Source organism: Protopterus annectens, chromosome 7.part1 (genome assembly GCF_019279795.1).
Source record: "Protopterus annectens isolate FY-2018-M chromosome 7.part1, PAN1.0, whole genome shotgun sequence".
NCBI lineage: Eukaryota > Metazoa > Chordata > Ceratodontiformes > Protopteridae > Protopterus > Protopterus annectens.
The window spans coordinates 426,981,519-426,998,882 of record NC_056740.1 but is presented as its reverse complement, the minus strand read 5'-3'; the positions used below and the strand labels follow the sequence as shown (position 1 = coordinate 426,998,882).

The window sequence follows — 17,364 nt, the reverse complement described above, 5'->3', positions numbered from 1 at the left end:
CTAGGAGCAAACAGGATGGCAAGATATTGTCTACAGTGTTAATTCATTTTTCCACCCCTCAACAGGCCCTCTCTTGAAACCAAAGATGTGGAGTTGTGGTTCAATAAATCCTAAGGTTTTGTTCATGATGCTGTTGTGGACAGACCATTGTGGGGCAGGGGGAAGTAGTTTTAATGGATGCTGCCCTAAAAGCAAAGGCAGACCACAGAACTAAGGGTTTTGTAATCCTTTCTTGGAAAAAACTTCCAGTCTTCTTGAATGGCTGCCCACCTGCAGCTCTCTGAAGGCAGTCAAGGGTACCTATCTTTGCACCCTCAAGCCTGGCAGGCTGTCACACAAGATTACTTGGGTGCAGTGGCAGTGGATCATCACTAAAAGCTATTCCCCCCGACCAACTAGGATGCGGTGTTTATTCCAGGTTCTTTTTATTTCTGAGGAAAATAGGCTGCCTAAGGCCAGTCTTAGACATAAGCTGCCTCAACTAATTTGTAAAACAGATGACTTTTCGAATGGCCATTGTACAGTTCATTCTACCTCTTCTGAGGAAGGATGACCAGATGTGTTGCATAAATTTCCAGGATGCATACTATCATATCAAGATAGCAAAGCAGTCCAGGACAGTCCTCCATTTCCAGCTGGGAACCACTCCCTTCCAGTTCAGAGCACTGCCCTTTGGTCTCACTATAGCTCCATGATGTTCACCAAAACCTTGGCGGTTGTAGTAGCATAACTCAGACTCCACGGATTTCACGTGTTCCTTTACTTAGATGATTTGCTCCTTACCACTCCAACTGATTATCTACTGGTGAACTGCAAGGACTTATTGTTCCATCTTGCCCCATAGCCCAGAATCACAAACAACCAGCAAAAATTCAGTTAACATGAACATAACAGATACAATTTATCAGATGCCACATGGATACAGTTCTCCAAATAAACAACTTTCCCCCGTCCAGAGTTCTGTCCCTTCATCTGGTAGTTTCACATATTGTTTGCCATACTCGTCCCCCAAAAAACTTATTCTTCAACTGTTAGCTCTGATGGCCACTGCCATAATTCTGATTCTTCAAGCAGGACACTACATGCGAGTTCAGCAGTGGACTTTTTCTGCCCAGTGGTTACAGAGATTTCACCCACATTATGCACCACTTCACCTCACACCACTTTGCAGGAAGCACATCATTTGATGGCTGACCTCCCTCACAGTCTCATGTGGTTGCCTGTTTTCCTTCCCACCCCTTATAACAACAGTCACCAGGACTGCTTCCCTTCTGGGGTGGGGGTAGGGTATTTTAAGGTGACGGTGCAAAGTCTGTGGTCAACTTTGGAGGCCAAACTTCACATCAGTGTCTTGGAGATGAGTTAATTTCCTCCTAACATTGCAGGCTTTTCAGGACTCCCTACTTGAGGATGTGATTTAAGTCCAGTCAGATAGTATGCCTGTCATCTGGTACATCAACAAACAGGGAGTAACCAGATCTTAACTTCTGTGCAGGGAAGCCAAAAGAATGTGACAGTGTCTTCCCATCACTTTCAAATCATAATGCTTATCCCGGGGACTTCCAGTGTACTAGCAGACAAACTGAGCAGGTATACCTTTTTACCTCAGGAGTGATCCTTTAATCAAACAGCTACAACACAGATTTTCAGTCACTGGGGCCAGCGTTGCTGCCATATTTTCAGCTTGTATCTAAGCAACAAGTACCGCAATTACTGTGTTCTGATCCCTCCTCAGGGTCAGTCACTGAGGGATGCTGTAGTCCACAGTGGGCTCCCAGGTCTTCTTTATGTCCCCGTCTTCCCATGATTACCAGGTGTCTTCAGAAAGCCAGAAGGTGCAAGGGTAAAGTGATCCTCATTGCCCCTTTTTTGGCCCAGAAAGTTTGGATCCCCTTCCTTGGGCCTCATCTAGTTTATCAACCATGGGTGCTGGACACCTATCCATACCTTTTTCTACATACATCTGGTCAGCCTCACCAGAAGTTGAAAAATCTAAAATTGACAATATGGTTTCTCCAATTTTAATGGTGGCCAGAGATGCCAGGCTATGTGCTTCTGTTCTTCAAATTTCATCTTGTTGTCTGAAGTCTAGTTAGACAAAGGTTTACCATTTGGGCTTTCTATATAGAACCTTTCTCTGCCCTTCCCCCTTCCATTTTAGATTTTCTGGAAGAGCTGTTTCATAATGAGTTTGTTTTCTCTACCATTTTCATGTAGGTTAAGACCAGGTGTCTATTGCTTTGTTTAAGTTTTCCAAGGTTTTGGGGATCCAGTTCCTTCCTGACTTATCAGTATCATGTTGTAGGCATTGACAAAAACCTCCATTTGAACCTGCATCCATGATAGACCTAATGTTTTTGTCTTGGAAGACTATATTTTAGTGGCTGTTATGTCAGCAAGGATTTCTGAGTTATAGGCATTATCTTGTAAACCTCCTTATCACAGTTTCTGTAATGACAGGGTTTCTCTGGGAACTATTCCTCAATTTATACCAAAGGGATATCAGAAGTAAACCTGTTCATCTTACAGTCTTCTTTCCAAGATACTCCAACAGATGTGAATATATTTTACATTTACTGGATGTTCATCAACAACTTAATTTCTACTTGCACAGAGCAAAAGGTTTCAGGAAGTCTGACCAGCTTTTTCTTGTTTCCACCGAGCCAAATGTGGTCAAGCTGTGTTTGAAGTAATGCTATCCAGGTGGCTTTCTGAGTGTGTAGCCTTTGTATACAACCAGTTGGGTTTGACTTTACAAGGGAAACCAAAGGCTCACTCTACTAGGGTGGTTGTGACTTCTGTTGCTTTTTTTGGGTAGCGTACCTATTGAGATCTGTGCTGCAGCCGCTTGGTCTACTGTCCACACTTTTGTGTCACACTACAGTCTTGAGATACAATCAAGAACTCCTACATCTTTTGGCTCCACCATTCTCAGGAGTATCCTTCCTTGATACCACCCACGTGTTTCAGTAGTTTGGGAATCTGTCCCAAAGCTTGAATCAGACAAAAACAGAAACATCTGATAAAAAAGTTATGTACTTACCATAACTCTAGATCCATATTATTTTGTTTTCATGTGGTTCAACATCCCTCCCTCCATCTTCCATCAAAAATTGTCCTTCGGATCCTGTTTGAACAGATAGACCTGGCCAGGGGCCTTGTTTTCTAGGCAGCCCTGTTCTGGCTGTTTGTCACAGTGTCATTGTGCTTCCTTTATGTCACATGTCACTGTGTATTTATTATAGAGTGCTGTGAAGTAATCTGGGGAAAGGGAATTGTGGGTAAGAGGAGGAGTCAGAGCTCTTGCTTCAAGCTGTGGAAAGCACCAAGGTCAGATCTGATAGGATCCAATAACCCAAATGTTGAACCAGATGAAAACAAGACAACACGGATCTAGAGTTACGGTAAGTACATAATGTTCATTCGTCTTTCTTGACTCTGTTGTTTTATAATTTTCAACAAGTGTAATCATTAATTGTAAATGATATATTTGTACTGGAGCTTTTCTTCCTGGGCCTCTGAGAAAAAAAAGAATCTTTTAGACCTAGTTGGACTCGGTAAGCAAATAACATTAAATACATAAATAAATAAATACATTCAGACCTTAGTTATAAATTCAGACCATTTATGTTGTTCTTAACCTCTGTTTTTTTTTTCTCGCAATTTTAGAACAGTAACATGCCTAATATATTAGACAGACCGGGTTCCTTCACTGTATTTGCTCCAAGCAATGAAGCTATTGAAAAACTGAGAGATGGCAGGTTAATCTACATGCTGGTAAAAGTGAGTATTATGCATGAAAGGAACATTTTTTGTATGTGTTTTCAAAGATATACATTTTAGTTAGAAGCATAACACAGTATTAAATAGTATCTGTTTGTAAGTCTTTGTATGGTATGAAATGAATGAAGATATAGCAAAGGCTATAGATTTAAGTTGTGTACTCATTCATGACTTAGTTCAGCAATACCAACATTTATGGGGACCATAATACTCAATGAATCAGTAACAAATCTCAACAAAAACAGGGACAAATCCAGAAATAATTGGGGACATTTTTAAAATGTTAGTACCATTAGCTGAGGACATTGACAGAATAACAGAATGTGTATTAATAAACAACTAGCCGACACAAGCATCCTACAAAAGGGCCTCATAGAAACAGACAACTGGTGCCAGAGCCATGGCCTCAAGCTAAACGCCAAAAAGTGTATAGTCATCCCCTTCGGCAAAAACAAAGTGCCCACAAATTACCACATAGATGGTAATCCATTAAGTACGGAAGAAGTAATTAGGGACCTGGGGACCCAAGTTGATAGCAATCTCTCATTCGACAACCACATGGCCAAAGTGGTTAGAAAATCATTTTATATAGCCCACCTAATCATGAAGGGATTCACATCTAGATCAGGGGAGGTCATCGTGCCTCTTTACTCATCCCTCATCAGGCCCATAATTGAGTACAATGCCCCTTTTGGGATGTACCTTACCAGACACCTGCAGCAACTGGAAAGACCCCAAAAGTACCTCACCAAGAGGATCAAAGGGCTCAAATAGATGCCATATGCTGCCCGGTTAAAGAAACTTCAGCTCTACTCAGTGGCATACTGCCTGCTCAGAGGCGATCCGTGCCTGACGTATAAAGCCATGTCCAACCCGGAATGAATGGACATTCTGCACCTCAGAAAATCCAAATCCCATCAAGCTACGCGCCCGAGAGACTTGAACCGCAGCACTGAAATAAATAGGACATGCTGGAGGGACAGATTCATAACCCAGAGGCTCCCTTCACTCTGGAATAAAATCCCAGTCCAGGTTAGGCAAAGTCCCTCATTGACTCTCTTCAAGAGGAATCTTGATGAGTGTATGGGAGATCGTAGATTTACTCCGGGTATCACTTCTGTGTCACTGTTAGACAGATGCACAGTATACTAACCTCAAAAAAGGACATAGCAAAATTAATTTAAAATGGGTGGCGAAAGCCAAACACACTCTGGCTAGGCTTGTAAATGCCCTAGGGCAGATAGCCTAGTATGAACCTATGAACCTATGAAAAGAAGTCTATAACGCTAATTCTTGTTATTATTTATTGTGTAATTCACTACCTTTCTCCAAAAGTCACCAATTTCAGGAGGGATTAAGAGGGGCAGATCTAAAATTTGAGTCAAAATCAGGGGTGACCCTGAAAATCAAGGACAGTTGATAGATGTGATGGGGACATTATAAGATGGACTATTTAGGGGTATACATTATTATGAAATAAATAACAAGACAGCAAGCAGGTAGGCTTCTTGCTTCAAACATTTGAAACAAGAAGCCTACCTGCCTGCTATCTTTTTATTTATTTCTTTGAGTTTTACAAGGCTTCTATTATGGCAGCTGAAGATACGTGGGAAGAGACTAAGCAAAACGTAATACATAAATTGGGGAACTGGAAACTTTCATTTATGGATATGGATAGTAGGATACAAGCAGTTAAAATGTTTTTAGTCATTTAGATCTGATGTTCTGCACTTCATTTCATTAACCTGTGGGTATCGGTTCCAATCCTCGCAACCAACCAGCTGCTTTTTTCAAGCTTGAACTTCCTGACTTGACCTCTTCCTCCCGACTCACAATTCCCAGCTCCTCCAGAATACCTCAGATCTTGTTTGCTGTGCTTCAAGTTAGCATTGAATTCCATTTGGTCTTGAGCTTCTCCTAGTTAGAGTGGGTGTAAGTCTATATAAGTCTTTTTTTTTTTTTTTCAGATGCTCAACCCCCCTCCTAAAAAGTCCATGGAGTCCCAAGAGACCAGGAGACCTTCTCCCACATGATCCTTCTCTGAATTGCTGAGAAAAAAGGCAAAAATCTTCAGAACCAACTCAGTCGGCTCTGAGTTCAGTCACCATTGCTGCTTCTCAGCCCTGGTCATCTTTAATTGTTCCGTGGCTGAATGATGCTTCCATGGCATCAGCTCCTGCAGTTTCAGTGCCTGGGTTGGTGCTGACAGGACATACAAGGAGATCTCTGTCCTGTTCCCCCAGACATCCTCCAGACCTCCTTCCACAACTTCTTCTGGGTCATCCCAAAGCCTAACTTCCAAGGATGTCAGCAAGCTTATGAGGCAATTTCTTGAGACAAAGATCCAGATTTTGCTTGTGTCCACTCTGCCAACATCTGGATATGCAACAATTTCCCTGTTCCAGCTGGTAACTCCTTCTCCAATCCAACCTTTGGCTTTGGAGTCATCAGTTCTGTTGATTTCTGTTGCCAGGGTATTGGAGCCAATAGAGATTTCCTCTTCACCCCCAACTTTCTCCCTGACCTGTTCAGCTCCAATAGCTTCAGTACTTAGCATGTCTTGGAACCATAGCATCAAGGTCAATTCCAGGGGTTGACATTGACTCTGAAGCTGTCAAAGTCATCTCTTTCCCTCAGAGTCTTGGCCTTCGACAGCTCGGCTCCGACTCCTTCCTCAGAGTGGGAGGTTCAAACTCTCTGGGAGGTGTTTGCTCCAGTGGTCTCAGCTCCAGGTGGTATAGAGCCCTTCCACTTTGAAGGCTGTGGAGAGCATTCTCGCCATTCCTCGGAGACTTTTGGCACTTACTACTATGGAACCTTCCCCTCCTCATTCTAGACATGTCCAAGATCTCTGAGGTGCAACCTAGATAGCCAACTCCAGAAAGACTCTCGGTGGATCCCTAGGCTTCTTCCAACATGCCCCGGAGTGCCCCCCCAAGGAGGACTCTCAGAAGTGGTTGAGTAAAAGGAGGCACATTGATTCCCCTATGGAATCATTCACTGTGGATACTGATTTCAAGGAAGGAGAAGAGTGTCCAAAATTATCAACTGACAAGGTTTCCTTTGGAGACATTCTTGAAATCCTTCACAAGAGGGGTGGTTGGTCTACCCAAAACCCTTCACCAGAAGAATTGGTACTGTGGGAGGCTTTCAATTCTGGCCCATCTACTACCTGGGTGTCCCTGCTTATTCAGCTGGTGTCATCGAGAGCTTGGAAGGAACTGGATACAGTGGAACTTATCCCCCAACACGAAGACAACATTTTAAGTGCACCTGTTGACAAGTCATTCTGGACCAAGGGTATCACCATAGATGTCATGGTTGTTGAGGCAGCCACCAAGAAGGAGCTTGCCCATGAAAGCTCCTCTGTTCATCCTCTGTATAGAGAATCCCTGGCATTAAATAGGTTTGGCAAAAGAGTGCATGCCTCATCTACTTTTGCACTCAGGGCGTTGAACTATTTGTCGCACTTTACCAGGCTACAAAGGGACTTAGTCAAGGAACTTTCTAGCTCGGTCCTAAGGTCCATGCCTGCCAAGGAACAGAAGTCCTTTTCCTCCAGGCTAACCCCCATATAGTCTTTAGGTAATCCATCCATGAGGCTAATCTCTCACACTGCATGGGGTACCTCAAGGGCAGCCAGTTCCAGCATTGCCATATGGCATCATGCCTGTATGAGGCTGTGCAATTTTGCAGTGCCTTTCAAAGAGTGCTTTGTTTATGCCCCTTTTGATGGCTCCACCTTATTTGGGCCCACAATCTGTGGCACTTTATCCCAGAGTGAGAAGGATGGTAAGACCCTGTCTGCAATTGGAATCCATTTTTCTACCCTACAATGGACTTTTCCCAGGAACCAGTGTGAGAGTAAGACTTGGTTTCAGAAGTCACAGGGTCCTTTCTAAGACACTCAAGGAGACTTTTCTCCCAGAGGCAGAGGGGGAAATAGTCAAAATGGTAGATGCTACCCATATGGTTGTGGGGGTCCACAAAGTCAGGGGTCACAGTAACCTTTCCAGAACAAGCCCTCCCAGTGATCTGGTACAGTTGCCTGACTGCTCTCCTCTGTAGGCAGTCAAGGGATGTTTCTCCTTGCACCCAGAAGCCTGGGAGGCCATCACAAATGATAAATGGGTGCTAATGATCATATCTAGAGGATACTTGATTCACTTTCTCTTTCCAAAACTCACAAATGAAAACATTACCTCTCCGATGTTCCACCCAATCAGAGGGAGGACACAGCCCAGGAAGTAAAAAAAGTTGCTGCAGAAAAGAGTCATCCAAGACATCTCCACCCCCCCCCCCCCAATGAAATTGGATCAGGCGTTTACTCCAGATTCTTTTAGTACCCAAGAAGATAGGGGACTTGCAACCTATCCTGGATCTGACCTCTCTGAACAAGTTCATGAAACACATGAAGTTCAAAATAGTCATGATTCAGTCCATCTTACCTCTCCTAAAGATGGTCGATTGGATGTGCTCTGTAGACCTGAAGAACATGTGCTATTATATAAAAATGGACAGTTGCTGCAGGGATTTTCTGCATTTCAGGCTGGGAGCCAGTCACTACCAGTTCAGGATGCTTCCATTTGGTCTCAGCATGGCCCCCAGGGTGTTCACAAAATGTCTAGCAGTGGTTGCAGCTCGTCTCCCACTACAAGGTTATCAGATATTTCCATATCTGAATAACTGGCTTCTGACCACTCCAACCAGGCATCTACTCTTTCAGGCCTGAATTATTTTCTCAAGTTGGCCCTAATCCTAGGGATAACTGTCAACATACAGAATTCTCAGTTGGAAATGGTACCAGCCATAGACTTCATTGGAGCCTGCCTGGACACAAAAACTTCTTATGCTTACCTCACAACAGACAGGGTATCAAACTTAAGATTATGCATCAGACATATTTTGACCATTCCAAAACCTCCGGCCAGTCTAGTTCTCAGAGCATTAGGCTTAATGGCAGCCACTATAACCCTTCTGCCAATGGCATGTTTTCAGAAGCGGATATTGCAATGGACCTTAGCAGAACAATGGTCACTTTTCAGAAATCATTTGAATTTTCCCATGAGTCTGTCTCATATGTGCAAGGAGTCTCTGCTTTGGTGGCTTCACTCAGAAGAAGTTACTCAAGGATGCCCATTTGTTCTTCCATCCCCAAACACCACACTGACCACAGACGTCTCCCAGCTTGGGTGGGGGGCATTGTCTGGATTGGACAGTCCAAGGCATGTGGATGCCCTAAGAGACCAAGTTGCATATCAGTGCACTGGAGATGAGAGTGGTTCTTCCAGTGTTGCAAGAACTTGACAGCTTTCTACCTCTGGGGGCTATTGCGAACCAAATGGACAATATGTCAGTGGTTTGGCAGATCAATAAACAGGGAGGGACAAGGTCTTACCCATTATTTCAAGAAGCAATGAGAGTGTGACAGTGGGAGATTTCTACCAACCACTTTCTGGTAGCAACTCACATTCCAGGGGAGTCCACCATATTAGCTGTCAAGCTTATCCAAGTATTGCTGATGCCTCATGAGTGGTCCCTGAATCAGTCAATGGCAGACATGATCTTCCAGAAATGGGGTTGATCTCTCTGCGCACCCTTTCAGCAACAAATGCAGCAAGTATTTTACCTTGATCCCTCTTGAGAAACAGTCCCCCAGGGACACACTTGTCCATGATTGCCCCTCCAGTCTTCTCTATGCCTTTCCTCCTCTACTGTTAATTCTTAAGTTTCTACAGAAAGGCCTCAGGTTGCAAAGCAAAGTAATCCTCATTGCCCCGTTTTGGTCTCAAAAGACCTGGTTCACCTTTCTTTAGTCTCGCCTGGTTTGCCTTCCAATGAGATTGGATCTGAGTCCAGATCTGCTTTCTCATCTGTCAGGTCATCTACATCCAGACAGTCAGGGCCTGAAATTAACCACATGGTTTCTTCACTTCCGATGTTGGCAAGATTTCCCAGGCTCTCTTCCCCTGTTTGAGAAATTTTGAATTTCTTTCATATCCATTCAATGTGCATTTTTTACAAGAGTAAATGGAAGGGAGTTTCCTTTTGGGCTGAACAGAAACAGATAGGCCCCTTTACAGCCCCAGTGGCAGTCATACTAGATTTTTTGGCTTCCCTTTTCAAGGATGGCTCTAGTTATTCTACTGTCAAAGTGCAGCTCGCTATTATGTCCAGTTTTCACATTGGTTTTGATCCGTTATCCCTTGCTTCTTCTAAACTGTGCAAAGAATTTCTTAGGTGCACTTTCCTGCTCCGATCTCTAGTGAAAAATCATACTCTCCTGTGGGATCTGACTATGATTTTGCAAGATTTGGTCCATCTCTCCTTTGAACCCTTGGCAATGGTGGATTTAAAATTTCTTTCCTGGAAGACTCTGTTTTTAGTAATTATTACATCTGCCAGAAAAGTGTCTGAACTTCAAACCCTTCTGGCAAAATTTCCATATTTGATTTTCCACAAGGACAGAGTGACCCTGTGTACTAATCCTTTTTTACCCAAAGTGACTAATGAGGGAAATATTAATCAGTCCATCAATCTTCCAGTCTTTTTTCCTGATTATCAAAACAAAGGGGAATATACTTTGCATTTGCTTGATGTACATAGGCAACTTCATTTTTATATACATGGAATCAAGCCGAACTGATCAGTTGTTCATCTCTTTTTCAGATGCAAAGAGAGGTAGCTCTGTTACCAAAGTTACACTACCAAGGTGGTTGAAAGACTGCAATAGCTTCATCTACGCTTTCAAAAATAATCCTTTACCAAGATGAATAAAGACCCATTCTACAAGGTCTATGGCTATGTCTCAGGCCTTTTGGTGTAGAGTCTCAACTTGAAGATATTTGGGCTGCTGCTACATAGTCAAATGCCCACACCTTTGTTACGTATTACAAATTGGACATCATGTCTAGGAGTAGAAGTGCTTTTGGTTTTGCTGTAGTCTGGAATATTCTTCCATGAGGGCCACCCTAGATTCTAGTAGCTGGGGACTCTGTCCCACAGGTTAATGAAATGACATGAACAACATCAGATAAAGAAGTTATGTTCTTACCATAATGTTCCATCTGTGTTGTCCATCTTCATTTCCATTAACCTTCCCACCCCCTTCCCCCTATCCAAGTCTTTGGGAAGCCTGGTAGAATTTCAAAGGAATCTCTATTTCTTCTGTTGAGCTCCTGATGTTCCTTCTTATAGAAATGTGTATACATATTTGATCTGTGTGTTTATTTAAGGGTATGATAATATTCTTTATTTGTTATGCTTTTTGGCAAACTCGATCTGAGGTATTCTGGGGGAGTGAGGCATTATGAGTAGGGAGGAGAAGGTCAAGTCAGGAAGCTCAATCTGGAAAAAAGAGGCCAGTCAGTTCAGAGGATCGGAACCAATACCCACAGTTTAATGGAAATGAAGATGTCGAACACAGATGGGACATTATGGTAATAACATAACTTCTTTTTTATATACAGGTCACACATATTTTTATCAAGGAGAGGAAAAGTTGTGGAAAATAATAAAGAGCTAAAGGAATTTATTTTGTTGGGGAAGAGGGCAAAGGTTAAGTGGGATGCACTGATCCTTCCAACAAAGTGGTTTAGGATTACTTGATATGCAGTTAAGCCTCTTATACAGAGTACAAGCAGAAGATTGTAATTCAAAGTAGAAAGGGATGATAATGAAGCAGGAGGGAATTCAAGAAATAAGGAGAGACTGGGATTTTGGATGGATATCCTTAAGAAGAAGAATAACCACACCGAATATTATATTCATAAAATTGCAGAAAGTATTCTAAGAACTAACCCAACAAGTGACTAGAGAAAGGACATTTTGAAAAAATGGGTGATTACAAGCAGGGGTACAGAAAATAGGCAAGAGAGGGCTGGAATTTACTGGAGGAACTGACAAGGGAACCAAGGTGTTGGAGGGAAATAACCAGAGAAAGAAAGGGAATTCAGTGGAATGAGGCCATGAAGACGTTTGGACTGCAGATTAGCATCTGGCTTCCCTGTCAGGGACTGATAGCAGAGTACAGGCAAAGAGACAGAGACGGGAGTCCTAAGTGGAAGACCTGATCTGGTATTTTTTTAAATTGAATCAAGGACAGAAGCTGCTGTTGATCATTATTAGGGAATATAAAATATTGCACTATAACTATAAGACTCAATCAATGGAAGTTATAAAAGATTGGGAGGAGAGACTGCAAAAACAGTTACTAGAGAATGACGGGATGACATATGTATGGCTCCCATATATGCTACAAAATTCAGAAGGTCTAGGATTTTTTGCTTGGAATTGTTTGCAGGATACTTCTTTTCCCTAAGCAGAGTTCAAAGACTCTTTCTTCAGGTAAATAGAAAATGATGGAGGTGTAATAGAGAGGAAAGAGGTAACAAGCAACATGTTTTTGTGGGTTTTGGCACATTTAAAGTAATCCCCTAGAGTAGTCTGTCAGAATTATTGGGAAAGCAAATGGTTGTGACTAAGGAAATGATTTCTTCTTAGCTGGAATACAGGATCTGAATTGCCTAGACATAGTAAGGCTTTATTAGCCTTAATGTTGTTGGCTGCCCAAAAATTACTAAAAAATCAAAATCAAAATCTAAACTAACTGCATTAGAAGTATTGAATATAGTAAAATAGATAAAATAACTGAAAGAGGGATCTGTAGAAAATGGATGGCACAAATTACATAGAAGTAAATGGAATTTGTGGGAACAGTACGTGCAGAATAATTTTCAGGAGGAGGAGTGAGGTTTGAGAAAGACAGGAATTGAGTGTTTTATGTAATGTTGGACTGAAAAACAGTTGTTATAAAGTAAGATAAGACATATGGTGGGATTCAGTAAACTCTGTGCAGGCTTCGCGTGAAACCTGCATGGGTTTACATGTGTGCGCGGTGATGCACGTCGAGCAGCAGCGCTAATTACATATTCATGCTGTGCACCACATTTAAATGTAAATAAGGGTGGTTTCATGGCTGGCAGCAGTGTTGCCAGGCAGGAAACCATGTAAAGCAACATGGATAGCAATCTTGTTTACATCAGAGCACAGTCGGTTACCGTGCGTGCACTGAATGCCACAATGATCACCAGGGCTTAACATATAAGCTTCCATAGCTCTCAATCTCTTAGTGCAAGAAATATGGACAAATCCCAACATAATAGCGGGACAATAACTCAGAAAAAGGGACAGATTCTACATATTTGCACGTTTAAATTTAGAAATGTGCTAGAATAACAAGGTTTTTATAAAGATACATTTTCTGAAGGATTTGAAGTCTGAAACTCAGATGTATGTAATTAGTGACATCAGTCCTAAGATCATCTCAGTGATATGGCAGAAAATCACAAATTTTATAAGGAACAGACCAAAAGATATAAGGCAAAAGTCTGGACATACTGCGAAAATCTGGACAGTTGAGGGGTATGATCTGTATTGGTCGAAACACAGTACAGGACAATGTATCTACAGTGCAGAGTATCATGAAATCCCATTCCTGGCCTTCTGTACAGAAGTTCTGTAAGTGATCTATAAGGGTACATGGTCAGCCATGTAAAATAAACACTCGGGAAGTGTGTGTATTGAATAGGGACACAGATTAATTGTAGGAATAAACACAGGAAAAGAGAACAGGTGAAACAACCTAATGTACAACAGATGAGGACATGTCAATGGAAGACCGCTGTAGCAGTAACACCAATCGCATAGCTATATGGTACACTGCAGACTGCACAGTGAAAATGTGTATCATGACTGTCACACAAGGTGACATAACAATTGGAAGGATGTCTGTGTGAGATAAGCATCCTTACATGAACAATGCAGAGGACATCTATCAGGGATGTTGCATACAACTGGGGCTGATTTTCCTGAATCCCAGCAGGGGTCTCCAGCAAGTGGGACCACCAGTAAAATCTCATGGAAAACATTAAAAGAAGCAAGCATAGTCATGGACAATATCAGAATAATATGACCAGTAATCTCATGCCTCTGACATAACATGTGTGATTTAGAGTGATCAGAGAGGGTTCTGCTCAAGCACACTTATACAACTATTATGAAATGTCTGCAATCTATGAGGGTAATCACTCACACTGTCCTGACACTGTAACATCTGCTGGGAGTGTTAGTTGGGACACTGCTATACCTGTATGTGACAATATGAGCAATACAGGCTAGTTGACTGGTGTGCATGGAATACCTATACATAGTCCTTCAGGCAACTATTTGGACACAGGATGTGTATGCCATTTGTGGTCTGTGACTTAAACAATGGACAAGAAAGGGCCTAGCAGACAGCCCTGATGTATGAACCTGATCATTGGACCTGATACCTCAGTATGGATTTGTGTCAGATGCCCTTGGTCTTGTCAAGTTCAAAAGGATAACAGTGTTGTCATCATGCATGCCCTCAATGACCTCTTTGAGGACATCTAACAGATGTAACAGACATGATGAAGCATTAACAACTCACACAGATCTGTTGCACACAGCTGGGACATTATTAGTGTCCATTTAGTAAACAGTCCACAATGACATGTTGGTCTACCTCATAGATGAGAGTATACATGCATGCATTGGGTGCTGTCCCCCCAACTCACATGGATGTATGTTGATGTATACCCTTCTACAGGAACAAAGTCTGTGTGGAGGGTGTGTTGAAGTGTGTATTCAACCATGTCAGGAAGGTGTATGTGCTAAGTCACGTGATAGGTGATCTGTGTCACAGCTCATTGATTCTGTGTGATAGGCCTGGACGAAGGTAAGATAGTGCATACTGGCTATCCTGATCTTGCCTAGGGATTGGAATTAATCCCCCACAAAGGTATCATTAAGGAACACATCCAGCTGGGGATTAACCCTTATGTCACTAGATGGGTAACCAATTAGCTCACTGACAGAACACATACTGTGAAAGTTGGTGAATCAACTTGTACTAGTAGAGCTGTAACCATTGGGGTACCCCAGGGATCAGTGCTTGGCCCTTTTCTGTTTGGATTCTATTTCTTGACAGTTCAGGCTAAAGTATATGGCCTTTGGCTTATCGTGTTTGCTGATCCATGCATACTGAGTGCAATCATTGAGTCCACCTATGTTGATAACATACTACAGGAGGGGCTAATGCAGACAAATTATTGGTGGCAAAGCTACATGGTCTACAGATAAACGCAAATGTGTCTTTATTTTGTACTTCTGCAAAGTGGAATTCCCTGCTAATTACAGCATTGACAACAGCCCCACTATGCTGAAACCCAGTGATGCAAGCCCTGGAACACATGTAGATAACAATCTGAACTTCAACCAACAAGTGTCCACACTGGTAATTGAAAGCCTATGTTGTGCACATCATAAGTCATGCCATTCTATTCAGATCTGAAGATTATATTACAGCACTGTACTTGAACCTCATCAGAACACTAATAGAGTATAATGCTCTGTTTTGCATGTACCCCACCAGACACATGCAGCAGCTGGAGAGACCACAGGGGTTTCACACCAAGAAAACACATGCCAGCAGTAATACATGATAAGCTAATATAGACTACAAACCATGCCATGATGTATGTGGATAGAATGAACACCATGCCATTATGTATGTGGATAGAATGAAAACCATGTCAGTGTAATCTGGATTGTATAGGTTGATGTGACTTCTGCCTCCAGGCCAGTCTCTGTCCCTGCCCTGGTGGGACTAGTGCACATCCACAAATCAGATATATGGTAATAGCAGTGTCCCACATGCTGGTGCAAAAGGCTCTCTGTAATGTCAAGCAAGTGCACAAACACACAGTTGACTTCAGTGAGAACCAAACCCCTACCTATGTACACAGACTACAGAGCTCAGTGCTTTACACAAGCACCATGGCACATGTCTGACTTTTTACAAGGCTGTAGAACAACTTATAGTGGATGACATCAGCAGTGCATGTTGGAGAGAACATGTTGTGAGGCCTAGATGAAATGGATGTGTAGGTATGTGCAAGTGTCAAAATACTGTCAATTCATGGTTTTGGAGTGGTAACTGTAGGATATACACTTACGCTGTTCTGGCTACACACACTCACACACACACACACACACACACACACACACACACACACACACACACACACACACACACACACACACACTTGACCGCATTGAGAACAGAACCCCTACCTATTTAAGTACACAGACTACAGAGCTCAATACTTTACGCAAGTGCCACAGCAAATTTCTGACTTTTACAAGGCTGCCAGACAACTTATAGTGGAGGACATCAGCAGTGCATGTAGGAGAGAAGAATTTTGGAAGGCCTACATAGGTTCAGAACTTTATAGTTTCATAGGGGTTTACTAGGTTAATGGCCCTTGTGCCTTTACAAGCCTAGCTGTGTAAAAACCCAAGTAACCTTATTGAGCATAGTTAGATGTTCTTTGTTATCAGAGTGATTGTGTGATCAGCACTGGCTGCCCCTGTCCATGAGGGACACAGTTGCAACCTCTGGGGTTAATTTACAATCACCCATCCAGTTGTCAAGGTTGAGCTTGAATAGGGTCATTGAAGAGCACTGCTTCACATGCAGTCAGAGCCTATTCCAGAAGAGAGGCAATCTCTAGGAGATATAGCCGTCTCTCCAGCATGTTCTGTTTGTGTCACACACTAGGTTGAGATCCCTGGAGCAAGTTGTTCTTGTTACATTTGATTTGCTGATGTCCAGCATTTCCAATAGGGCAGTGTCTGAGACTGCTCTGTAGGCAGGCACAGGTTGCTTCTCAGCAGCTTGTATGATTCTGAGTACAGTGACAGGGCTCAGTCTTTCCATGTATGTCATGTTTTGGAGGCCCTGGATTCTCCAGGTCAGAAACCTCTGTGGTTTCTCCTGTTGCTGCAGGTGTCTGATGAGATGCATACAGAAGGGAGCATTTTACTAAATTAGTGGTCTGATAAGGGTTGAGTACAGCAGACCTATGACCTCCCTGGTCTTGGATAAATCCCCTTATTTATGAGGTGGCAATGTAGAATGTGTATCTTACCACAACACATAGTGATCGAAGTTTAGATTGCTATCAAGCGGTGTTCCCAAGTCTCACACCACTGAGTTTGAGCTTAGAGGGGTGCTATGTATAGCATAATTAGCAAGGGTACTTCTTTGCCAAAGGGGACAATGTGGCACTTTTCTTGCATTAAGTTTCTGTTCATGAGTTTGGCACCAATCATTTGTCTGTGTCAGCCCTTTCTGTAATATGTTAACATCATTGGGGGACTCTATATGACTGTGTCTAGTTGACAGTCATCTGCAAACCTGGTAAGCCACTTGCCATCTACCTTTACCTGGACTTCAGAGAAATAGTTTCCAAACAGTAGAGGGCCCAGCACAGATCCTTGTGGTACTCCGCTGGTAACTGGTCTATTGGTGAAGGTGGACTCCCCAACTTTGACAGTGTGCATTCTGTTGGTGAGCTAGTTGGCTATCCAAATAGTAATGTATGGGTTAATCCCCAGATGAGAGATTTTCTCTGTGATGCCTGAATGTGGAATCTTGCCAAAGACCTTGGCTAAATAAACATAGGCAGTATGTCCTGTTTTCCTTCATCCAGG

General features: G+C 42.6%; 1 protein-coding gene across 1 annotated transcript in view; it reads left to right on the top strand.

Moving 5' to 3' along the window:
• The window catches only part of STAB1 (stabilin 1), a 2,761,215-nt gene that overhangs the window by 610,870 nt on the left and 2,132,981 nt on the right, over window positions 1-17,364 (top strand). Inside the window, exon 15 of the mRNA XM_044078505.1 lies at window positions 3,670-3,783. Within this exon, the coding sequence (XP_043934440.1) occupies window positions 3,670-3,783 (114 nt within the window). The remainder of the gene's footprint in view (window positions 1-3,669; window positions 3,784-17,364) is intronic.